We start from the raw sequence: 26432 nt of genomic DNA on the forward strand, positions 1-26432 counted from the left end.
AATAGTCTGACTATGACATTAAAATAATTTTTCAAATGTAGAGGAAAAGTACAATAGAAAACAGTAAGAATCATTTTAAATATTTCTTGTGATTATAATATATTTTAATTTTATTTATTTCTAATTATCTTCTGAGTCTTCTCAAGAAAGCATGATGGGTGAACTTGATAAATCTTTCCCCTGAGGCTCAATTTTTCTAGACATCCTGATTATGATGGAAAAATATCAGTAGACCGGAGTTATCAGAATACTGGGTGTAATAGATAATATTTGTTTGTTGGGATCATTTAGGGCTCAGTGAGAAAGCCAGATTACTCAAATCAAAAAGTGCTCATGTACCATTTAAAACAAGGAAAACATTTAAAACAAGATTAGAGTCAGTTTTAAAATAGGATAAGGAGTACATTTATATATATACACACACACACAAACAGTAATATGAACCCAGTTGTATGATCATAAGAGAATTTCAAGTTAATTTTTATCTTTATGTAAGTAGCATCAGTTCACTTTAAATCTTAGATAACTTCTTAAAATCTGGAATTCAACTAAGGAAAAAGTTCTTTGAAAAAACCTACTAGACTGGGCACAGTGTCTCAAAACTATAAGCCCAGCACTTAGGGAGGCTGAGGCAGGAGGACGGGTTGAACCCAGGGGTTCGAGACCAGCCTGGACAACATGGTAAAACCTCATCTCTATTAACAAAAACAATTAGCTGGGATTGGTGGCACACTTGTTGTCCCAGCTTCTTAGGGGGCTCAGGCAGGAGGATTCCTTGAGGATGAGAGGTTGAGGTTGCAGTGAGTTGTGATCACATCACTGCATTTCAGCCTGGGTGACAGAGCAAGACACTGTCTCTATTAAAGATTTTTAAAAAATAAAAATTAAAACAACAATAACAAAAACCTACTTGGCTGGCTCATACCTATAATCCCAGTGCTTTGGGAGGCCAAGACAGCAGTGCTTCTTAAGGCCAACAGTTCCAGGTCAGCCTGAGCAACATAGTAAGATTCCATCTTTACCAAATAAATAAATAAATAAATGCAAAACTGTGAATTATTTATAGCAAGTAACAAAATACTTTGTCTTTGGAGGTTGTTTTTATAGTGAAATTGTACTTTGGCAGCTACAAAGGCTAGAATAATTCAGAAAGAAATACACCTCTCCAGAAATAAGATCTGCTAAATATAAGTTTTGTAATTAAATGTGCTACTATTCACTTTAATACTATTGAGAACTTATGAAATGAAAATCCATAACCAAAAAGGTTTCATCTTTTTACAAAACCTAATAATGAACATATATTAGCAATTCAGTGTTTTCAATTTTACCCCTTCATATTGATTTAATTTTTAGCAAAAAATCAGTATGGATATAAAGATGAAGCAGATTTATTTAACAGAACAATTGGTCTATACCCTGTAGTGAAGTTATATGGGCACTGCTTGGAAGATTTTTAGTTCAGGCATAAGAAAAAAACCAGCTAAATGGATTAAACAAAATACAGTGGTGAGGGAGATAAAACAGATACAAATAAATTTCTGGAAGAAGTTTGAAGTCCTTTGAGTGGTGACTTTTGGCTGAGGGAATTGGGGAAGTCCCAAAAAATGAAGGCGAAGTCCCTCCTATGCTTATTTTGTTAAAAGTTTTTATCATAAAGGGATGCTGGATTTTATCAAATGCTTTTTCTGCATCTATTGAGATAACCATATGCTTTTTAAAAATTCTGCTTATGTGATGTACCACATTTATTGACCACATATGTTAAGAAATGAGATAGACGGCAATGCAATAATTTTTGTATTTTTAGTAGAGAAGGAGTTTCTCTGTGTTGCCCAGGGGGGTCTTGCATTCTTGGGCTCAAGAGATCCACTCACCTCAGCCTCCTAAAATGCTGGGATTACAGGTGTAAACCACGGTGCCCTGCCAATCAGAGTATTTCAAGTACTTGTCTTTCTTCTATCTCCACAGCTACCTCTATCTTCTCATGGGCGCCACTTGTAACTGCTGAATTGTACTGTTATGACTTTCAAAAGCTCTATTGTGATTTATGTGGTCTCTTAAGTCTCAGGTTTTTGGCTCTCTGCTTTTCTCTTTATATACTTTTTTTTCAGACATTCAAGTCAAATCTATGCTGCCACAGTGTGTATTTCCTTGCATCAATCATCATATTAGCATTTAACAAGTAGTAAAATAATGTCAGCAAAGCTTTAAAAATCATTCGCTTTTCTTTCCAATATGTTGAATTTTGAAGCAGTCACACAAAAGCCTTTTCAAATTTTAAAGAAATTTGTTATAAATACAAAAACTTAAGAAGAGGATTGAAAATGTACAGAAGGGCTTCCTTTTAGTGCTTGTAGTGATAGTTATTGCATTAAGACTCTTATGTTTTTTGCTGGCTAAGATGTGAATACAGAAGTTTATGTTAAGACTTTTCCTCTGCATTAAAACAAGAGATTAATGAAAATTCTGCATCAAATTTTAACTTTGTTAGATGTCAATTCCCTCCAGGATCTACTTACCAAAGGAAGAACACTAAATCCTGAGTATAAGGTGCAAAGAGTCAAATGACTATGTGATGTTTGAGATAAATGGTAAAAATATTGTACTTACACTTTTATTAGTTTTGTTATTATTTTTCTTAATCAATTTTCTTTCGAGACAGAATCTCACTCTGTCGCCCAAGCTAGAGTGCAGTAGTATGATCTCTGCAACCTTCACCTTGAGGGTTCAAGTAATCATCCTGCCTCAGCCTCCTGAGTAGCTGGGAGTACAGGTGTGGGCCACCACACCCAGCTAATTTTTATATTTTTAGTAGAGCTGGGATATCACCATGTTGACCAGGCTGGTTTTGAACTCCTGACCTCAGATGTGATCCACCCACCTCAGCCTCCCAGAGTGCTGGAATTACAGGTGTGGGCCACCACAGCTGGCCTGTTACTGGTTTTTTTTGAAGTTCTGGTAACAATGTTAGATAGTAAGTGGTCTTCCCCAATCCCATCCCTACAAAATTTGTATTTTTAGTATGTAATTTGTAGAATATGAGATTTCCCATGTGCAAAATTGGACTTACAATTGATATATCACCAGTTTTCAGGTAACTTTGTAATCTGTGTCTCTAGTTCTAATCTCTCTTATGTAATCCTTCTTTTAAAAAGGTTAACTGATATACAGTACTATTCGAAGAGTTTATTTGAGCAAACAACAATGCCTGAATTGGGCTTTTCTGAATTAGAAGTGGTTCAGGAGCTTCACTGAGGAAATAGAGTGGAAGGTTTTTATATGGCTACAACAGAAGTGAAGCAAAGAAAGTATCTGGTGGATTATAGTTAGTTGCTATATTTGGTCTATCCCATTGAAAAATCTCTAGTTATAAAATTACAAGTTTGTTTCTTCTGTTTGTTTAAGCTGAGCTCTATTTTTCTTTAATATAGGCATTTATTTAAAATGGCTCACCTTAAGTTTTCATATGCTTGCAAATCAAGCAAAGATAAGGTGACTTATAAAGCCTAATTGGCTTTGTTTGCTCAAGGATTCTTCAGGTCTCGCCTCCATTTTAATTTGTTTTAACACATCTTTGTGCTTTCAATGTTTATTTTGCATTTTGTGTTTGAATATTGTATGGTTGCAAAAAATAAACAATTTTGCACCAGAAAATAAATAAAAACAAGGAAACAAATGAAAATTTCAGCCTCCCTTCTCAACTTCCATTCATATGGTAACTGTCTCATTATGTAGTCAATCTTGTATGCTTCAAAGTTCAAAATTTATTCTGGCTTTCACTTTCAAAACACCCTTCTCCATTATCTATTCAATAATTTTGAATTGTATTTATTTTATCCCTAAGATAAAATCAGTTTGTCTGTAATGGTCTGAGATATAAGACAGGCTCAAGAATCAGTATGATAACATGTAAGTCTATGAAATATTAGGCAAATCAGGCACTGGGACAAGCATCTTTAAGTAGTTGAAAAATTTATTTTTTCTTTTTTGGAGACAAGGTCTCATTCTGTCACCCAGACTGGAGTGTAAAGATGCGATCTTGGCTCACTGCAACCTCAGCCTCCTGGGTTCAAACGATTCTGCTGACTCAGCCTCCCAAGTAGCTGAGACTACAGGCATGCACCACCATGCCTGGCTAATTTTTATATTTTTAGTGGAGATGGGGTTTTGCCATGTTGGCCAGGTTGGTCTTGAACTCCTGACCTCAGGTGATTCGCCTGCCTCGGCCTCCCAAAATGCTGGGATTACAGGTGTGAGACACTGTGCCCAGCCAAAATTTTTAAATAAGGGTATGAGTTTGATAATGTTCTTGGCTTTTTAAAGAATTATGTAGTTGGAAATAGTTGATGGACACTAGTATTAAAACAGTCTATGTTCAAGGGGTTAATATTTAAAATATGTAAGAAATTCAAATAAATAAGTAGCAAATAAACAAATAATATGATAAAATAGGCAAAATATTTGCAGAGACGTTTATCAGAAGAAAATGTACAAATAGCCAACAGGTACATAAAAGACATCCTCAATATCACTAATCATCAGGAAAGTGCAAATTGAAGCTTTGATAAGATATCAACTCACCTCAGTTAAAATGACTAGTCTCAAAAAGAGAAGTAAGGAATGCTGGCAAGGATGTGGAGGAAGAACTGTTATACACTAGTGGTGGCACTTCAGTTAGTACAGGCATTATGAGCAACAATAAAAGTTTCTCAAAAAATTAAAAATAGAGCTAACCATATGATCTAATAATATAACTAGTTGGTATATATCCAAAGAAAATGAAATCAATATATTGAAGAAACGTCTGCACACTCATGTTCATTGCAGCACTGTCACAATAGCTAAGATCTGGAATCAACACGTTTCTCTATAGATGAATGGATAAAAGGGTGGTATACATAAGCAATGAAATACTATTCAGCCATTAAAAAAAATGAAATCCTGTTATTCGTGCAAACATGGGTGAAGCTAAAGGACATTGTGTTAAGTGAAATTAGCCAAGCACAGAAGGACAAACGCTGCATGATGTCACTCATATGAGGTATCTACAAAAGTTGATCTAAAAGAAGTGAAGAGAATAGTGGTTATCAGAAGCTAGAGAAAGTAGAGGGTTAGAAGAAGATTGAAAAAGATTGGTCAACAGGTACAAGGTAAAGTTAGGAGAAATAAGTTCTGGTGTCTTATTGCATAGTAGGATCACTGTACTCAGCAATAATGTGTTATATATATCAAAACAATTAGAAAAGACAATTTTGAATGTTCTCACCACAATGGAATATCAACTGTTTGAGGTGACAGATATGCTAATTATGTTGATTTGATAATTACATTGCACCTGATAAATACATACAATTATATGTCAATTAACCAAATAAAAACAAAACAATTTTTAAAAATTTGAACTTGTTTTGGAAAACATAATGGAAAACATAATTATCTTGAATTAGTAAGTAGATAGACATGGAAGAGAAAGGAAAAATGGAAGAGAAGGGGCAGATATTTATTTCTTACTTTCATCCATAGTGGTCTGAGGGTTTTTTTTTTTTTTATTATAATTGATTTGTTTCCTGAGACTCATTCAAGATAGCTCAAGGTAAGGATGAAGTAGGGAATCATACTAAATTTTCTTTTCTTTTCTTTTCTTTTTTCTTTTCTTTTCTTTTTTTTGAGACAGAGTCTCACTCTGTCACCCAGGCTAGAGTGCAGTGGCATGATCTTGGCTCACTGCAACCTCCACCTCTCAGGTTCAAGCAATTCTCCTGCCTCAGCCTCCTGAGAAGCTAGGACTATCAGCGTGCAGCAGAATGCCCAGCTAATTGTTTTGTATTTTTAGTAGAGATGGGTTTTCCCAATGTTGGCCAGGCTGGTGTCGAACTCCTGACCTCTAGTGATCTGCCTTTCTTGGCCCCCCAAAGTGTTGGGATTGCAGGCGTGAGTCACCACACCTGGAAACTAAATTCTCAAAGTTCAGAATTAGCTCTGACTTTCACTTTCAAAACACTCTTTCTCTACGATCATTTGCAATGTCCTTGAATTTTAATTATTTTGCTCCTCGGATAAAATCAGTTTGTCTCTAATGGTCTGAGATATAAGAAAGGCTCAGGAATAAATAGGATAATATATATGTCTAGGAAATATTAGACAAATCAGGCACTGGGACAAGCATCTTTAATTAGTTGAAATTAGGTCAGGAATCATAAAAGTGGGCCTCATTCTGCTCAGTGGTGGAAATCAGAAATTAATCACAGCTACTCTTTCTTGGTGGCATCCTTTTCCTTTTATTATTTCATGTCCCTACTCTCCTCTCTTTCCAAATCTCTCAGTTATCATATCTCATCTCTTTGTTATATGGACCATACAGTTTACCACAATTCTGACGTATCAATATGTCTTCAGCTCCTATTATCAACTGATTTAATATCCTTTTATATTCTGTTTTAATCCCATTGCTCTAAGTGCTTGGGAGAAAAATCTGGCACAATTCAAGTCACTGGCCAATCTCCGGATTCCCAAATAGTTCCAAATAGCCGTTGACACATACCTGGATTATAAGGATTAAAACATGGTTTTTGGGGGCAAAGAAACAGTTACTATTCTTGGTTATGGCAAAATTTGTTCTCTGATAAGAAAGGAATTTATTAATTCCTATAGATACCTTACAAAATTGTTAGAAGAGCTAAAAGTACAGCTTCTAGGTTATACCTTAGAAACAGTGCAACAAACACGGCAGTGATTTAGCTGTCTTGAGAACGCACTACCTCTGCCTGGATCAGGAAGCTGCCAACCTTGCCTGGAGCCCTGCCACTGCAGGCTCCAGCACCACACCACCCTGGACCTTCTGCAACAGAGGATGAATAACATTTAGTCTATTTTCTCAAGTAACAAATTTCTGTATCTACATATTGCAGGAATCATGTCTGAATAGCAAAGCCTAAGTCATTATATGCCCAAGAGCTGCAGTAAATTTTGGAAATAGATTTTTTTATTTGTCTGCTTTAATTTTTCATGGGAAATATAGATTTGATAGTATAGAAAGCTTTCACATTGTAGACACAATGCTTCATAAATTAATAACCTGTGTATTAAAAGCAAATTTTCTTAATATGGAGTTAAAGTCCATGATAACCAGCTTTGGTAAACAGTAGGTCATCATTGAAGACTACTGAATAAGTGAGAAACATGTTCTGAGTACCAATGATGAAGTACTCAATAGTGTGTGCATGTCTGTTACAGTATCTTATGTATCTACATGGCATTTTATCTATTCTTGTGATTTTTAATTTTACTTTTGTCAGAATTATTTTCTTGATATAATGCAAATTCCTTGAAGTTAGAAACCTGCCTTCCTTAGAACATCATAATTCACATTTTTCACAAAAACAACACAGGGCCAGGACTTTGCATATATTTGGAATATATTAAGACCACATTCAAGTCTGCTTTTATTCGTACTAATAAATTACATGAATTTAAAAACAGACACTACCTGCATATTTGGAGATTAACGCTTAATTTGTGATATGGTTTGGCTGTGTCCTCACCCAAAGCTCACCTTTAATTGTAATAATCCCCACGTGTCCAGGGTAGGGCCAGGTGGAGATAATTGAATCACTGGGGCGGTTTTCCCCATACTTTTCTCCTGGTAGTGAATAAGTCTCATGAGATCTGATGGTTTTATAAGTTAGATTTCACTTGCACAAGCTCTTCTTGCCTCACCTGACACTATGTAAGATATGACTTCACTCCTCATTCACCTTTTGCCATGATCGTCAGACCTCCCCAGCCATGTGGAACTGTGAGTCAATTAGAACGCTTCCCTTTGTAAATTACCTGGTCTCAGGTATGCGTTTATTAGCAGCATGAGAACAAGATAATACAGTCCCTAGTTAGCAACTAGGGATGCTTAAAGACCCCACGGTATATAAAGATTGATGTCTGAGGATCACTGGCCATCCTGAAATGATACAGAAGAAAAGGTATATATGTTGTATTTTTTAAGAAAGAGAGTCTAGATTCTCAGGAATCCTTGACTAAAACAGAAAAAAAAGGTCAATAACCACTGATCTAGAGTAAACTTCTGTAAATTTTAAGAAGAAAACTCATTTGCGTTCAACTCTTGTGGCTGTAAATCTTTCTCAAATAAATTATTCTACCTTCTTGCCTCAGTAAACACACTGAAGTGAAGATGATGGGATATTTCATAAAGTGATAGAGTGCTTCAGGGTCAACATTCTGAAAATGAATTCTTATGCCTACCTGCTGCAGATGAAGAGGTGTAACAGTTTCAGTCAAATATTTTTTGATTCCAGGACACACCCAATAAATTTTTAAAGTATTTAATTATCACTTTATTTTTTTCACTTTATCCCTGGTCATTTGCTTCTCTTAAGTGATGATTGCTGTGAAATGCTGGTCAACTGATTGTTCTGGTTAATTTCACATCCAGAATTTAAAGCTTTCAATAAACTATTCCTATAAGGTTCTAAGTATCAAAAACTATGTGTCTTAAAACAGAAATTTGCAGTCTGTCAATTCTGGAGGCTGCAAGTCTCAAACCACAGCATCAGCAGGGCCTCTTCCTTGCTTCTAGTGTTTCCTGGTGATCTGTGTTGTTCTTTGTCTTGTAGTGGTAACACTAATCATCCGCTTCCCTATTCACATGGCCTTCTTATTTATGTACCTCTATGTCTTTGTGTGCCTTCTCCTCTTCTTTTAATGACATCAGCGTTTAGATTTTGAACCCATCCTAATCCAGAATGACCTTATTTTAATATAATTACATGTGCAAAGACCTGGTTTCCAACTAAATTCATATTCTGAAGTTCTAGGTAGACATGAATTTTGGGGTGATCCTATTAAACAACTCCACCATGTGGAGCATTTTGTATATTCCCCATAAACAGCTTAGTTACTTTTTTTAGAAAGACAAGGAGAAAACATTTTATTAGGTATAAATCTATCTATGGAAGTATCCTTAAATTGCTTATTTAAAGGCATATATAGTATTTATCTGTATATTCATTTCTGGAATAAACATATTACTTAATTCCCAGTATTGTCCTAACATTGTACTAGATTCCAGAGGCATGCAGTATTATTAAATTCAAATTAAGTAAAACAATCTCTAACCATGAGAAATGTAAAGAAAAACATTTAATATTGTTACCGAGAAGTACAGAAATCCTTGGTTCTTGTCTAACTTGGAAGAAAGAATTCAGCCAAGAGATGCATACCAAAGGTTAAATAGCAGAGTTTATTGAAGGAAGATAAAGTACATTTATAGAGAGGTGTGGAATACATCTCCAGGCTGGTCTAGCTGGAAAAATAGTCACGACAGTGTTTATTTAGAGGTAGTACACTCTGAAGGATGAGACAGAGTGGGCTGCTCAAAAGAATGAGCCAGCAGTAGCCAGTGTTGGGAGATTTACTTTATTATGGGAATTTTACATAATTATTCGTGGAGGAGTGTGAATTATTCATGGTTTTGGAGGTCCCTTAGGGTGCACATGTTCTGTGGTTGTACATGCTAGTACACATGTCTCAAGTCTCAGTAGCATTTAAAATCTCCACCTAGGGCATGTTCTTTACTATTACAGTCAGCAAAAGGCTACTCTGGTGAGTTTTGGAGGGGTAGGTATGCTAGTTACCAGGGAAAATCTCTAGCATGGTTATCTCCCACTAGGGCCTGATAAGCCCCCTCCAGTGCCTGAGGAGCCTAACCACAGGCCACATGTAGCCAATGTAGCCATTGTCCTTTTTTCCGTCAGTGAGCAGCACGTGTGATGGTTAATACTGAGTGTCAACTTGATTGATTTGAAGGATTCAAAGTATTGATCCTGGGTGTCTGTGAGAGTGTTGCCAAAGGAAATTAACATTTGAGTCAGTGGGTTGGGAAAGGCCGACCCACCCTTAATCTGGGTGGGCGTGATCTAATCAGATGCCAGTATAGCTAGAATATAAACAGGCAGAAAAATGTGAAAAGAGAGATGGGCCCAGCCTCCCAGCCTATACCTTTCTCCCATGCTGGATGCTTCCTGTCCTTGAACATCAGACTCCAAGTTCTTCAGTTTTGGAACTCAGATTTCTTGCTTCTCAGCCTGCAGATAGATGTCCTACTGTGATTGCGTGAGTTAATACTTAATAAACTCATAAATCCTAGAGAAGATACTGAATTGATCACATTCCTGAGTCAACCACCATAGTCAGGGAAATGAACGGTTTAATTGCAACTGTTCATTTATGTGTGTGTGTGTGTGTGTGTATATAAATGAATAGTTTAATATATGTATACACATATATATATGTTTTTGTGTGGGGGTTCATATATATATATATATATATATAAATATATTCTATTAGTTCTGCCCCTCTAGAAAACCCTAATACAGGATCTTTAGAACTTCTTTTCCCAGGGCGATCCCTTACCTGCTCATTTCAGGCTGTCTACTGTAGCAATATTTAATAGGTGACATACTTGCCATATAATATGAAATACAATAATAATTACTAAAATTGTACAAAACAACTGCAACAAAAAACCCTGAAATGAGAATTTTATAATATAATGCAGAAAGGGGGAAGATGGCAATAACCCAGAAAAGTATAATGGCTACCGAAGGCTTCATCTAAATGGTGGCTTTTGAAAAGTATAAAATAATTTGAATTTATGACTATTTGCTCACTACAAGAAAGTAAACATGAAAATCATGATACTTCACAAGTCCCCTTGTAGGTGAAGAAATTGTTAGTTGTTTATTAATGTGCATAAAGTAGTTCGTTTTGATAGTGCATTGTACTGGAATCCAATTTCAGGCCAGTTTTCTTGCAAAGAAAATATTTGCAGTCCAAATCAATGATGTAAGTATCTGTTATAAAAATACATTGGGACAGCCAATCCAATTGTTACAGCCAAAACATAATACAAAGAAAAATAAATCTGAAAAGTTCTCTTAGCTGATACAACTACATCAGCCAACTTTCTACTTCTCAAGGGTGTTGTAGAAGTTTTACTTAGTATTCCAGAGGTAAGGCAGAACTGCTGTCTTATGAAAGTTCACAGCCTGCTTTAGATTTCATTTTATTTTCTGTTGTTATCAATTAATTCCACTCAGTAATTTCCTGCAGCAGAATGTTGGCTAGGATAACTACATTGCATGCAATCTTAGACATGACTCAGTTGAAACCATGATCCTTGTACCTCTAGTTGCATCTGGGTCACTTTTTCTGTTTTCTGGTAGAGAGATAGCTAGTGTTCCCTGACATGCTTCAAGTAAAGGGTAAAGTTTAGCTCTTTACTCTTACTCTTTTGTAAACATTATTTTATGTATCTTAAAATGTGGTTAATTTGGTCCATGAGAAAACAATGCATATTAGACATTTAGTACTACTAATTGTCAACAAATGGAAACTATCATCATCATCCTTCATTATTGTTATTGGATTCTGAGGTAAAATTAGTTCAGCAATAAGCAGTATTATGTACAGATAATTTGCTTAGCAATGATTCTAAAAATCAACCAATTAAAGCCTCTTAAGTTCTATAAATAAGTCACATAATCACCAACTTCATAACTTAGAACCATAAGTTAAACTTATGAAATAAAAATACAAGGTAAGACAGGGCTCTATATTTCTCACTTTTAGACAGTCTCATTTAATCTCTCAAAGTATTTATTTCCACATGGCAGACAAGAAGACTAATAACTATGCAATGCATATTTTACCTAGAAACAATAGTCTATGAAGAAAACCTTTTCAAATTGGACCAGCAGAAAAATTTCAGAGAAGATATTGAATTGATGATATTCCTGAGTCAACCACCATGGTCAGGGAAATAGTTTAATTGCTAAGTGTGAGTCACATTTTTGCTCTTATGTTGGATGAGATTTACCCTAGTCAAAACACAGATTTCCCACAGGAAAGAAGAGTTCATTATAGGAGAGTACCTGGACTGATAAGTAAATATATCCAGAAAACTATCAAATACTTTTACTACTCCCTGTCATCCTCAATCATTTTCTTAATATACTTCAGATCATAGAATGTAGTAATAATGTAATCATTTCTGGTCAAGTCATATATGATGTATTTGCATTGTCATATATTTGTTAACAATGTCCCCTTGGCTATAATTCTACTTTTGTTTCAAACATATTGAGGATCTTCACTCTTCTTCATCCTTTATATTTACTTACCACATTCAGATATTCCATAAAATGACACTAAAGAAGCTCTAGTCATATGATGGTAGCTAAATGATCATCTCCATTTCTGTATCTGAAAGGAAATGAAAGCACTGCTTTCTTTTCAATACTCAGCGATTCATCATTCCATTGTGTGTACTTGACATCTACCTCTGTACTTCATGTATCCAGCATTATGACTGGAACTTACACACCTTTATAGCCTTTATGTCCCAAAGGGATATGGGTTCCATCCCCTTGATGACGCTCTAAGTAGTCTTTACTTAAGCATAAAGACTGGATTTGGGAAGTTTAAGGAGTTACAACTTGTTAGAGGTGTGAGAAAAGTAAATTCATGAGGGGATCCATTTTAGCAAGTTGGAAAAATAGAATGAATGCTGCTTTCGTGATCAATAGCAAAGAAACAAATTCAAATAATATACTTAAGACCTTGTATAAAACCCACAAATTTAAATACACATGTATTATCCTAGTGGCTTCCTAATAAAAATCTAGTGTATCAAAATCGGTAATTGTTTCAATGACAAAATAGTTAACATAATTGTACTAATCCCAAGTATAAAAATTATACTTTCATTTAACTTCTATATATAAGTTGTACAATTTTTGTACAACTTATAGTCTTACTCTAAAACCCATGTGTAATAGAAAAAATTGGACATTTCACTTTATTTTCTTTACAGCAGTTAGTAGTCCTTAATATTATTGTACATAATTCATTGATTTGCATGTTCATTTTCATTCTTCTCTCCTGTTTGGTTTTCATTTTTTGTGGTAATGAGCATATAACATGAAGTCTCTCCCATTAATACATTTTAATGTACAAGCATTTTTTTCTTAAAGTTATGAGAGACTTCATATTTTTTCAATATTATATCTTCACGTTTTCTGTAATATAGTAGGTACTTGATAAATATTTGAGTGAATGATAAATATTCATTGAATAGGTTATATTTATATAAATATCATAAAATGGACCACAATCCATTATGATATTTAAATGGATAGTGGTCCATTTTATGATATTTATAGACTTCTCAAAATGGTGAGAAGTTTTTCTTAAAATTAAATGTATAACGAACTTGGTACACTGCCTCATGCCTGGAATCTCAGCACTTTTTAGAGAATCTCATATTGATTAGAACCTGCTAAAACTTGTTATTCTGCTATTCTTAAATTTTTACATAAGGGACTGAAAGACAGGATATTTTACTTCTGGTTGCTGTAATGTGCTGCACTGAAAGAGAGTGAACTCATGCAAGAAGCAAACAAAAACTAAAAGAAGAAAGAAAATAAATGAAGGAAGATAAAAAGGAAGAAAGGGAGGAAGGAAAGATGAGAAAAAAAGCTTAGCTGGTGTTGAAAATGAAGAGTAGAATTTTTGCCAGCATTTAAGACTTATCTAATGCGTTATCTGGGAAAAGTCACAACTTTTGTGATTATCACTGGAAAAAATAAGGGGTTTACATAAAATGATCCCCATGGTTTTTTAAATTTCAGGTTCAAAAATCAAAAACTACAAATTCATAGTCTGTAGAAAGAATAGCACATCAGTTGATAACATGAATAATACTTGAATACTAAATTCAGTGTAAATTCCAACTGATGGTCATTAGTATTTCAAACAAGTGACTTTAAAATGTGTCTGAATTTGCCCAGAGATTTTCTGAGCATTTCAGAAATGTGTGTGTGTGTGTGTGTGTGTGTGTGTGTGTATTTTTAAATGTCAAAGTATGCTATTCTCTAGTATGTGCCATAGAAAAATACGTGATGAACAGTTAACCAAGATTATTTTAAGAAAATTTCATCATTGCACCTATATTTATGATGGTAAAATGTTCACTTTAAAGGAAGTTGATTTTTAAAAAATATATTATTTTCTGGTTTATTTCTAGCAAGTGTGCACATTCACAAGTGTTGGAAATATTCTTGAAATAATTACTTAAGCAGTTATCAACTATTTTATCCCTTAGACATAAGAAAATGTCAGTGCTTAAAAGACAAAAAGTAAATGTCATGGGTAGTAAGTTGATATAGTTTGCAAAAAAATCTGTGTATCTATACCAGCTTTTCATCACACATGTCACACTTAACATTTGAGATACTTAAATGTTATCACTGAAATAGAAACATCAGTACTGACCACCACAGTTGTGAGGTTCAAATGAGATAATAATTACAAGAATAACTATCATTGTGCTCCTTTTTGTTCTTTAATAATAAATGTAAAGTGTTAATAAATGGCTGGCCGGAGACTAAACATTACTCATGGCATATTCTTTAATCAGCTCTTACATGAAAAATACATGTAGTAGGCTCTAAAATGGTCCAGAGAAATGATGTCCTAATTCCTGAAACATGTTCCTGCAACCTTATAAGGCAAAAATACATTTGTATATGTGATACAGTTAAGGATCTTGAGGTGATGAGATTATCCTGGATTATTTCAGTAAACCTTAAATGTAATCACAAATGTCCATGTAAGAGACAGACACAGACAGGCAGACAGGGGGTGAGGGGGAGAGAGAGAGAGAGAGAGAGAATGAGATTGACACACACATAGGGGAGGAATTGATATGAAGACAGGGTGAGAGAAATTTGAAGATGCTAACTTTGATAATGGGAAGGATGTGGGCATAAATCCAAGGAATTACAACAGTCATGAGAAAGTGGAAAGGCAAGGGACATATTCTCCCCTAGGGCCTCTGGAGGGAGCTCAGTACTTCTTACTCCTCATGCTGGTCAGGTTACTTCTGACCTTTGGCTTTCAAAATTATTAAATAATTTCTGTTGTTTTGAATTATTCAATTTGTGGTAATTTCTTGCAGTGGTAAGAAATTAGGAAACTAACACAGGTGGGGACAAAATAGCGCAAGTATTCAGGTTATCATTAGCATCAATTACTTAAGTGTGTTTTATGATGGTGGATTCCATTTCTAGCTATTAATTCTGAAACTGAACTGAAACTCTGGCAGGCATTCCCTTTTGACCATTGGATAGAATTTATAGATGATTGTAAAACACCCATTTATTTTATCTTCAACCATTATTTATCACACTACTTCTGAGTCCTGGGCACTATGTTAAGCAGGGAGGAAAAAAGATCAATAACATTTTTCCATACCTTATTTTCAATCTTTGCTTTGTGTGGGAAAGATCTCTCAAAACATGTAATAAACTTATATGAGAGTTGTATAATATATACAAGGAGCTAAGCATCTTATTTCATTTACTTCACACAAAAAATATTGAGCAGGAAATTTGCTAGTACTGGGACATATAACAAGACCTTGCCGATTATGATGCCAATTATGATAATGATGGTTGATGATGATCATCATAATAACAACAGCTAACATTTTACCAATATTTACTCTGTGATACCAGACAGGGCCCAGGCTGGATGTCACCAAGACCTCTGCATGCATTATGTTACTCAATTTGAACAACTTTTGTTTATTTGTTCATTTTTTAATGTCTTCTGGTGCACAGAATTTAATCAGTCATTATCTGTGGTTCTTTGGTTCCTATCATATCTTCATCACGTAATTTTGGTTTTACAAAGTCTTTAATCATTTAAAAAGTTATTTTTAAGAACACTAGTAAAGGTACCAACTTAAATGTGAGCTAGCTAGACCTTGCCAAAAATCCGTTTTCAGCATCTTCATTCACAGTTTCTATGGAATAGAGGGATAGTTAAATAAGTCATAGAGTCAATCATGCAGTTGGAATGTGACACCAGACTGTCTAACACAAGAGTTAATAGTCTCTCCTTTTAACTAAATCCTGTAAAGTGGATTCAAGTTACCATGTTCAATCTTTATCACTTTGCATTAAGCCTAATAGATTTAAACTTTCTACCTCTTTGAAATGTAATTTCAACCATCAACTGAAACATTTCACCTTTTGTCCCCTTTTTCCTCCTCTTCCCTCCTATAATCTATTCATGTTGATATCATTAAAATAGATTGACAGTATGATATATGATAATATAATCACAAGTTTTGTTTAACCTCAGAGATATTTCTAACTGCACTATTTAGAAATATGTTGACTCTGCACTAATTGGCCCCTCAAAACAATCTTAGGTCCTTTCCTACTTTATGTCTGAAAGTTGCAGAAAGAACACTAGATGGAGCAGTTTTCTCCATTAGTCATTGAAACCTGTGTTCCATGATTTTTTTATAGCCACAGGTAAGAGAAACTGTCATTTGCATTACCATTTTCTTTACACAAAATCATTATGATTAATTCCAGTCTCTCTAATCAAGGATGCATGCCTTTACTTAGTTTCCCTAAAAGTAATGGAGATTATAAATAAATGAATTTTATTCCTGTTAAAAAAAATGGACCTCATAACACATCATGGTGCATATCAGCAATCTAAAACTGATACTAAGAAATTGCAAAGGAGCTGCTATTTTATAGAAACAAAGCTTTTTTATATGCATTTGGAACCCTCTGCCTCTAAAAACTTCATGATTTAAATTTAGCATTTCACATTGGCTTATAATATCTTCTTTACCCAATACATTAAAACGAATTAGATGTCTTCCCCCATGATTTTGAAACTTTAAAATGTTTGAGTAAAACCTGGGATTCCTACAAAAAAAAAAAAACAAAAAAGAATATTCTGATTAAGAATGGGAGCTGAGATTCTAACAAGTTCCCAAGTGATGCCAGTAAAACCAATGTATATGCCACAGTTTGGATAACAAGACTCCAAGCAAGTGGTTTTCAGATGCTGCTGAATGGGCAGGTGCTGACTGGCTGCTAACACTCACCCAGAGAGCCTCTTTAATATGTAGATTTCTAATAGCTGTTTAGACATTCAGAATCAGGTGTGACTTGAGGTTGGCAACCTGCATTCCTTAAATTTAGGTGAAAGCCATTTTATTATACGACTGAAGAGTTCACAGAAAAGCCTGGCAATCTGTTGAGTGAGTAACTTTAAACTGCTGGTGAAGGAAATTTTCCAGAGTAACTAACATTGTAGCATTAGAAGTATGGTCAGAGGGCAGCTGTGAAAATATATCACAGTCTATATTAGGCCTCATGCACATTTACTAGACAAGGAAGAGCTGGGCAACTGACTAAATGGTTGGTCAAACTCTGTACTATAAGAGATAATTTCCCAAATACTAAATTTGGGGATGCTGCCAAGATTCAATGATGGATTGCAAAGCAACCAATGGGCCTGGTATACTAAAACAGAGACTTAATTTTATAATCACTAGAAACAGAGCATCTGAAAAGAAATTCAGCTTTGGTAAGCACTGCTCTGAAACACATAAGCTCCTGGTCCCCTGTTATACAACTATCTTACTTTAATATTTTCTCACTTTCTCCTCCTTTCCCTATTTTTTCTTTTCTACCACCACCATTACTACTATTGAGAAACCCAGTGCCTATCAAACAGTAGGTACTCAGCAAGTACTAGTTGACTAATTGCTAGCTTGATATATTTTTACAATAAAAATAGCTCATCAAAAAGGGAATCAAAGCTCTGCCTCTGCCACTCCTGTTCCTAAAATGTTACCTGTGTAATTTCACTTCTTAATGACAAGGCTTTTATATACATAATTTCAGTTATCTTTGTACAATTCAGTAAATCAGAACACATTCTGAAATGGAATGGAAGGAAGAGATAAAGAAAATGAAATCTAAGGGACTCTCCAAGTTGCTTACTTGCAAGGAGCCAGAAGAAACTAGAGAATCAATGAGGCACTCAGATTTTCCTCTGCTTTTCAGGTACTTTTTTGATTATACCTGCTGTCCCCAACCTCATGACTACAGACTTCAAAATAAATGTGACATCAACCACATAAATAACTGCCTCTTTTAATCTCCATAACTATCACAAGCATTATCTAAGTTCATTATTCTTGTCAGAACTGCAAGAAATAAACTTCTCTTTGTATTCTTTACATTTTGTTAAGTTGAATGCCACAGCTCATATTTCCATGCTTTTCTTCTTTTTGAGATAAGATTATGCTTTTGCTAACAGAGTGGAAAACTGCTACTAGAGGCTTTCAGTATAATTACACTTCAATTTTTTTTTTTTCTAACCAAGACAACACAATTTTATAACCTTGCTCACAACTCAGGCTTACCTGGTAAATGTATTTGCTGATTATAAATTAAAAATTAAACCTATATTGATTTTTTAGAGATAAAAGGTTTTTTTTCTTAAAAATTCTCAGTTATCTATTAATACTGTTTCTTCCAAGTAAAGTTCTAACACTTTACAAATTAGAGGAACAAGATTTGGTATCAAAATGATTGCCCTGGTATAAATTTTAAATTATTTTACCATTTAAAAGAAGGGGGAAAATTTGGCTACTGAAAGATAGTTCGTTTAGAACAAGTTTGATTTCATAAATATATATCTCAAACTAACGCTTCTAGATAACCTCAGAGTCACATATATTTCATACATTCTCTAGGTTTAAGATCACAAATATTATGTATTATACTTTTAATGTATGTATGCTATTTATGTGTTGTCTGCCACTCACTGCCTTCCCTGGTCTCCAGTTGAATTTAGCTTGATAAAAACAGCCACATGTTCACCAGTGTTTGGTAACATAACATTAGTTTTGGCTGGAAATATATACCAACCTAGCTAGAGACTATATTTATTATCCTCCTAGTATCTTTTGCAATTAGACAGGGCTACATGACTATATTTTTGTCAATAGGTATGGACAAAACTCTGAGTAAATATCTGTAAAAATCAGAAAAAAACTTTAGTTGTTACAGATAGTTAATTATTTTTCACTAACTTACAAATTATCTGGTAATGATAACTATGAACCGATGAACTATATAACAGGTAACTGATGTTAACATTTATTCACTATGACTATATATATATATATATATATTTTTTTTTTACTTTGGAAATTTTTTTTATATCCAAAATTTTTACTTTCTTATAAGATTTGTCCCATGCCTCGAGAGGCTTTATTATCTTTATTGTTTCTTATGCTTTTGCTCAAATAAGGTAAAGTATTGCCTTCATATGTGAATCTCCATCTGTCAACTTTTGTGAAGGACTCTGATCTTTTCTTGTAGCAATTGAAAACTCCTTGTCAGAGCTAGAGAACTGCCCCTTCTATTTGCTCCATACTGTGCTCCTTTCTTATAACTCAAAGGTTATCACACTGCAATGCATTTCTCTTATGAAGAGGGGAAGAAGTACCTATCTGTTCTCTATTTATTCCTCGTTTTAAACAGTAGTGCATGATACATAGTAAGTTCTTAATAAATAACCAAACAAACACCTAAACTGTGTTCTCAAGGTCTACCTTTGTTATTACTGTTGTTGGGAAATGAGAGATGACACCTATTTGGGTAGGAAGGAGACTTCCTGAATTACTCAGAATTTTAATTGAAACCAGTGCCATTTGTGCAGCTTCTAGGCCTTTCTTGTGTTGCTTCATAAATACACCCCTAGACATTGAGTTTGGGCTATAGATGAATCATTTCATGGTCAAAATCTTGTGAATTAACAGAATATGACATAATTGTTATAGAAACAGATACAGAACTTCCTTTTTTCAGTAATGTAGAAGGCAAACATTTTAAGAGTTAAATCGTTAAATGAAAACAAAATGTATCTTGTTTTTATTCTGCTTTATTGTCTCTTTATATAGCTAATAACTTAGATCTTATTATTTTTTATTACCACTAATGTTAAAAAAATAACAAAACTTATTTTACAATTAAGAATCATTAAAAAATTCCTTTGAAAAAATGGTGACAATACCCAATAAATTATAAGGGTACATTGTCATTAGTGTGTTTATTTATGGTGTTGGTTCTATTAGAATATTTTTGTAAACACTCTTTTCTTACATCCTTTGGAAGTTGCTTATTGATTCTGTCACAAAAAGGTAAATCAATAACCTATTTATTTTCGAAAACAAGATGTTCTATAGAATCTGCACAGAAGTTTAATTTTGTGTCACTCTTATTTTCTAATGTGTTATTATTGCTGGGAACATGTATTGTATATGATTAGACACATGCATTTATTTATGCATGTATGTATCTACCTAGTCACATACTGTACACGTAAATACATGCATTTACATATATAAGCATCCAGATATTAGAATTCACTTGGGATTAGCCTTTTGGGAAACTGATTAAACTTGATCCAAATATTAATTCCACAGCTCTTTGGAAATATTGACCCCAATCCACATTTCTGTGAATCCATACCTCACACATACCTTCTTCCCTGCATTTATACCATTTGTGCCAATTCCTCTTCGAAAGACATCTCTTCTGTAATGCCTTTTCAGAGATTTCCTGCATAAGCTGATTGACTTTATCATTTGCTCCCCTCACATTTGGCACACATACCTGTATTGTGACTTTCACCAGAGGTCTAGCTAGTTTCTATTAATGTGGCTGCTTTATTTACTACACTAAGGAATTACTGCACTCTAAGTTTTTCAGGACAAAAAGGAGAGAAGGAAAGAAAAAACTAACAATCTAAAGCTGAAATCAGAATATCAGGTGGATTTATGATTAATGGTGTGTTAAAAAGGTATGGCATCTTTGATTGCAAGTGTCAAAATGTGAATTATTTAAAAAAAGCATGGACCTGCTTGGAAATGTTTAACTGAGTTATTTAAATAGTCTGTGACCTGTAAAGACATTGTTATTTACTTGCAGGTATTAATGGCATATTTATAGAAGAGTCTGACATTTCATTAGGAAGTTTAATGAGCTTGACAAGATGACCATGGTAGTCAATTCCAATACTACTACGTTATTATAATATGATTAAAATGAAGGAGAACCAAAAACTCAGTTGAGATAAACAAATCACTATATCAAACAATACAATTATAGCTAGGACACTACATATGTGCTATTCTATAAACCATCAGAGACAGAAGAGATTTCAGACAGCATTTAGACCACACTTCTCTTCTCTTCTGGAAAAGTTCAAGAGGCTATGCTGACTCTGGGAAATGGCTCTGTTTCTCCCTAAACACACTTTGTTCCAAATTGGCACCAGTTATAACTAGCAGGAACTATAGATCTGACTTCCTACAAGCAGTTGCCAAATGTAATTATTTGAGTTTGTACTTACAAGCTTTACATTTGACCCTTCAAGTGGTACCCAGAGTTGGGGCACTGAATACATCAATGTAAGAACTCATCTCTGTTGGTGGGCACATTTGTCATCTGCTGGCACCCGGTAAATGACTGCATTTTTAATTTAGGCTCTCACAAATCCCACAAAGTTATGAAGGCCTTGTGAAATATATGTTTCAGGGAAAGGTAAACCAAGAATTTTATTAATTATTTCATAATTTTATATATTTTAGGTTAACTTAACTTCCCATTGTAATTATGTGCATGCATGTTTGATATAAAAATTATAAAATAAAGAAACAGAGAAAATAGTATGTTTTATTATTTATTTTACTATGGAAAAAAGTAGAATTTATGGGAATATCTAATAGATATAGTCTTGATCCTTCTATATAAATAATATATGATTTTTTTCTTTCTACTTAGGATACATACATATACAACTTTTCATGGTACCAAAAATTCCGAGTAAATATCATAGTAATGGCTGCCTATTTGTAACACCTACCCTTCATGTGAAGAATAATATATGTATATATTTGCACATATACAAATGTATAATATACAAATATGTATATGTATATATGATTATATATTATATAAAAGTATGTATTAACATATCAATAATGTACAATGTTACATATGTATTTATATGTTATATACCATATAGCTATATAATACATAAATATATATGTTGTTGTTTTGTGTTATTTTCCCACCTTTGCTTTAATCATTAGAAAGACTGTCTTTATCTAAGAATGAATTAAATGGTTGCCTTCATTTTCTTTCAGGTATTTTTACAGTAAGCCAAATTTTCAATAAGAAAGCCCTGTATCAGTAAATAGAATAATGCTATCTGTGCATTTTTAGTAGGTATTGTACACTTGAAAAATAATGACTGCCACTTCAACAGCAGAATTGACAACTTTTCTTGCCCAATTCAGGCCCAGTTATCAATTCAATTGAGGAATGAGTGTTTAGTTAATTGAATGTTTCTGTTTAGTCAAGTGACAAAATCTCTGTCCCCTGTTCCTTGGTCTCCTGAAATGATTTTAAAAGGCCTTATTACTTCAACAGCTATATTTGGGTACCCTTCTAAAACATTGGACAATTAATTTCTTTTAATTAAAATACGCTTATTTAAATGTTTCAAACGGTCTAGAGCCTGAAGCTGAACGTTGAAGTATCAATTGTATTGTGCCATGACTCAAGTTAGTGAGGTTAACAAAGAATGAGCCGAACGTATACTGATTTTATAAATTCAAAACTTTGGGGCAGCATATGCTTATTTCCTTAATTATAGCATTGACATAATCATAAAATCTACTATATAGATTTACTGTGAAAACTAAGAGGTCAGAATAGTCATGGTACAAAGTTAGAATCTCATTAATGTTAGCTATAATGACCATAACTATTATTATTATTGGTAATTAATAGTAAACTAGATAAAATTGTTTTCTAATGTCAAGTGATTGTTTTTCATTTATTCCTAGCAAAGCAATCAGCAGAGGCAGTGAAGGACTATAGAGTTAAGCTCAATTTCGATCTCTGCTACATTTGTTTTCATTGAGTCACAATGTTCGTGATTCTACCTCCAACACTCACCTCTATTTATTTTCTATGCAAGATTTTTTATTCTCCCACATTGATTTTCTTTGTGGTATGTTAAAAACAGACCAAAAATCAGGTTTATATTTAATAATTGTTCTTATAATTCACAAAACTAGGTCCTCAATGCAATACACATGATAATGGTGTGCCTGCGGCATGAACATATGATTATTAAAAGTGCGTAACTGCCAATACCTGACTTTGTGCCAGGCCTAGATCACTGCAAGAACTGGTGCCTGAGACACCGTCTGAGTGGAACGATGTGCATTTATTCACAAATTTTTCTTGTGAAAGAAATTTTCTGTAATTGCCTATGAACTTCAAAACTAAGATAATGAGGACTGGATGGAGAGATTGGCAAGCAAATTTATGTTTTCACAACCATTTAAAGCATGACAATATGTAAAAAGTGTAAGTAAAGATAAAACATAAAAAGCAGAAATAAATGTATTATGCAGTGTCTGAAGCTCCACACCATTTCTGCCTATTTTTTAATCCCTATCTCTTATCTACTTTCAAAGTATTTATTCCTATAATATAGTGTCATATATATCTAAATAAATATTTGTATTTACATATAGAAATAACTTTTAAAACTTTATAAAATAAGTTAAAAGATAGAAATAAAACATATGAACTGTATTTCTCAACATAAGTTCCACTGAGTTCAAGGAACTTTTGTAAATGATGATATTAACCATCTATTTAGTCCATCCCTATAAAACTAAGGGTGCCAGAAACATAACCATGTCAATAAAGTCTTTCTTATATTATTAATTGAATAAAAATGAATGACATTTTAGGATTTTTTTAAGACAAGGAAACAAAAATAAGACAAAAGACAAATCAGGACTGTAAGGTGGATGGATGTGTAATGATTTCACATTGAAACTCTCACAGAATTGCCCTTGTTTGATGAGAGGACAGAGCAGGAACATTGTTGTACCTGTGGAGAAGGGCTCTCTGGTGAAGTTTTCCAGGGATTTTTCTGCCATAGTTTGGCTAACCTTCTCAAAACAATCTCATAGGAAACAGTTGTTATTCTGTGGCCTTCCAGAAAGTCAAAAAGCAAAATGCCTCGAGCATCTCCCAAAATTCTTGCCATGACCTTTGCTCTTGACCAGTCCCCTTTTGCTTTGAAGCGGTAAGGGCCCACTTAAGATTATTGATCAGCTTCTAAGCTGTTTTGACATTTTGTGCATTTAACAGTTCCTTAATCTTTCACTGTAATAGATGCTTATTTCATACCTTCTTCTTTGTCCTCAAACTGAAACCTCTGCCTTGCCTTCTAAGGCCACAGTATCAGTTGATATTCTTGGTTATTAATCAGAATTATCTAGAGAAACCAAACCAACTGGAAATATATGTTCATATAAATATATTCATAACTTATATACATAAATACAATTTATTTTATTATTTTTATTTTATTATTATTATTTTTTTGAGACAGAGTCTTGCTCTGTTGCTAGGCTGGAGTGCAGTGGCACAATCTCGGCTCACTGCAACCTCTGCCTCCTGGGTTCAAGCCATTCTTCCGCCTCAGCCTCCTGAGTAGCTGGGACCACAGGCACGTGCCTCCATGACCGGCTTTTTTGTATTTTTAGTAGAGACGGGGTTTCACCATGTTGGCCAGGATGGTTTCGATCTCTTGACCTCGTGATCTGCCCACCTCGGCCTCCCAAAGTGCTGGGATTACAGGCATGAGCCACCGCGCCTGGCCTACAATTTATTTTTAATAATTGCGTCATGATTATGGAGGCTGCCATTCATGGCAGGCAGGCAGGCAGGCTAAAGACCCAGAGAAAAGCTAACACTGCAGTTCAACTCTGCCATCTGCAGCTGAATTTCCTCTTGCTCTTGCTCCAGGGAAGTCTGTCTTTTGTTCTATTTAGGCCTTTGAGTGATTGGACAAGGCCCACCCACATTATGAAGGGCAATCTCTTTACTTACAATCCACCAATTCAAATGGAAATCTCATCAACAAATACCCTCACAGAAACATCCAGAATAATGTTTGATCAAATATCTGGGCACTGTGGCCAGCCAAATTGATGCATAAACCTATCCATCAAACCCTGCTTTTTATTTCATCAAGAAAACAGAAGTCTTCCATGCTGTATAGTGTTCATGGACCCTTTGTGATCTACATTTCACCCATTATGACTCTGCTGTGTGCCTGGGCATCAGTACGCTCTATGGACAACATCAATTTGTTCTTTTGTCATTCGGCTTTCAGTTGAGTTTGACAGATGCTAATCTTTGGCAGCAGATGGAAGAGGGCTGGTAGTGAGGTCAGTATATGTTTATCCTCTATATATGGTCAACTTGGGATGTCAGGATTTTCAGCCAAAGTTCATAGCTTCTCTCAAGGTGTGTCTCTTTGTATAACTTTCTTCTCTTGAATTCATGTCTAGTCCCTTCATTACTTGAGTAGTCCAAGCTGCTGAATTACCTCTTGTAGTTTCTCTTTACTCCCTATATCTTACAAATATTTTTTCGATTAAATTTGCTCAAATTGGTCTTATTTTGATTGCTTCATTTGTTTCCTGATGGAGTCCTGATAAAATCATACAAAATAATTTTTCACATGCTTCTAGCCACATCTACCAATCTATCAGCATTGCCACCTGTCAGTCTATTCAGGCTGCTATAACAAAATGTTATAAAAAGGGTGGCTTACAGTTCTGGAAGCTGGGACATCTAAGATCAAGATGCCAACAGTGAGGTCTGATGAGGACTCACTTGCTGGCTCAAAGATGACATCTCTTTCTGTGTCCCACTTGGTGGAAGGAGTATATGAGCTTCCTTGGACTTCTTTTATAAGGGCACTATTCCCATTCATGAGGGCTCTATCCTCACAAACTAATCATCTTTCAAAAGCTGTACATTCTAATGCCATCACATTGTGGGGTTAGGGTTTCAACATATAAATTTTGAGGGGATATAAACATTTCAACCATAGCACTACCCATTTAATCTGCTTTCTCAACTTATGATGAATGAGTTATCCATGCTCTTACCTGACATCAGTTCCTCCACTTGTGCTTTGAATTTATACTCCACTCATGTACAAGAATAACTATTCCTTCTTCCATGTATTATAAATTTCACTCTTTTTCATAAATATCGTACTGTTGTATCACCCATCTTTGAAATATCAGCACTCAAGTCTACATTGCACACAGTTACTGCCTTTTTCTGTGTTCCTTTTTATAGCAAAACTCTTTGATAGACAGTATATATTCTTATATATATTTTTATTCTCCAAGTTCACATTTGAATTCAAGTGTGAATTTGTAAAAAAGACTTTTTATCTGTTTATTGTCAATAACTCCATATTGCTAAGTTAAAATGATAGTTCTCACTTTTTATGTTAAATTATTAGCAGTATTTGAAGCAATTGATTATGCTATTAAACACTTTCTTTACTTGACCTCTGTGTTTCTAGTGTCTTTTCCTATCTATCTAACTGATCCTTTTTTTTCTTTTTTT

General features: G+C 34.3%; 1 protein-coding gene across 7 annotated transcripts in view; it reads left to right on the top strand.

Annotated features, from left to right (window-relative positions):
• LUZP2 (leucine zipper protein 2) overlaps positions 1 to 26432 on the top strand; it is a 580317-nt gene that overhangs the window by 278124 nt on the left and 275761 nt on the right. The window contains exon 6 of one of the 7 annotated variants that reach the window (XM_078339267.1): positions 1972 to 3685. The exons of the other annotated variants lie outside the window; for them this stretch is intronic. Within the exon in view, the coding sequence (XP_078195393.1) occupies positions 1972 to 2004 (33 nt within the window). The 3' untranslated portion in view covers positions 2005 to 3685. Of the gene's footprint in view, positions 1 to 1971; positions 3686 to 26432 lie in introns of those variants that run through there. 7 annotated transcript variants of the gene reach the window in all.

Source organism: Callithrix jacchus, chromosome 10 (assembly GCF_049354715.1).
Source record: "Callithrix jacchus isolate 240 chromosome 10, calJac240_pri, whole genome shotgun sequence".
NCBI lineage: Eukaryota > Metazoa > Chordata > Mammalia > Primates > Cebidae > Callithrix > Callithrix jacchus.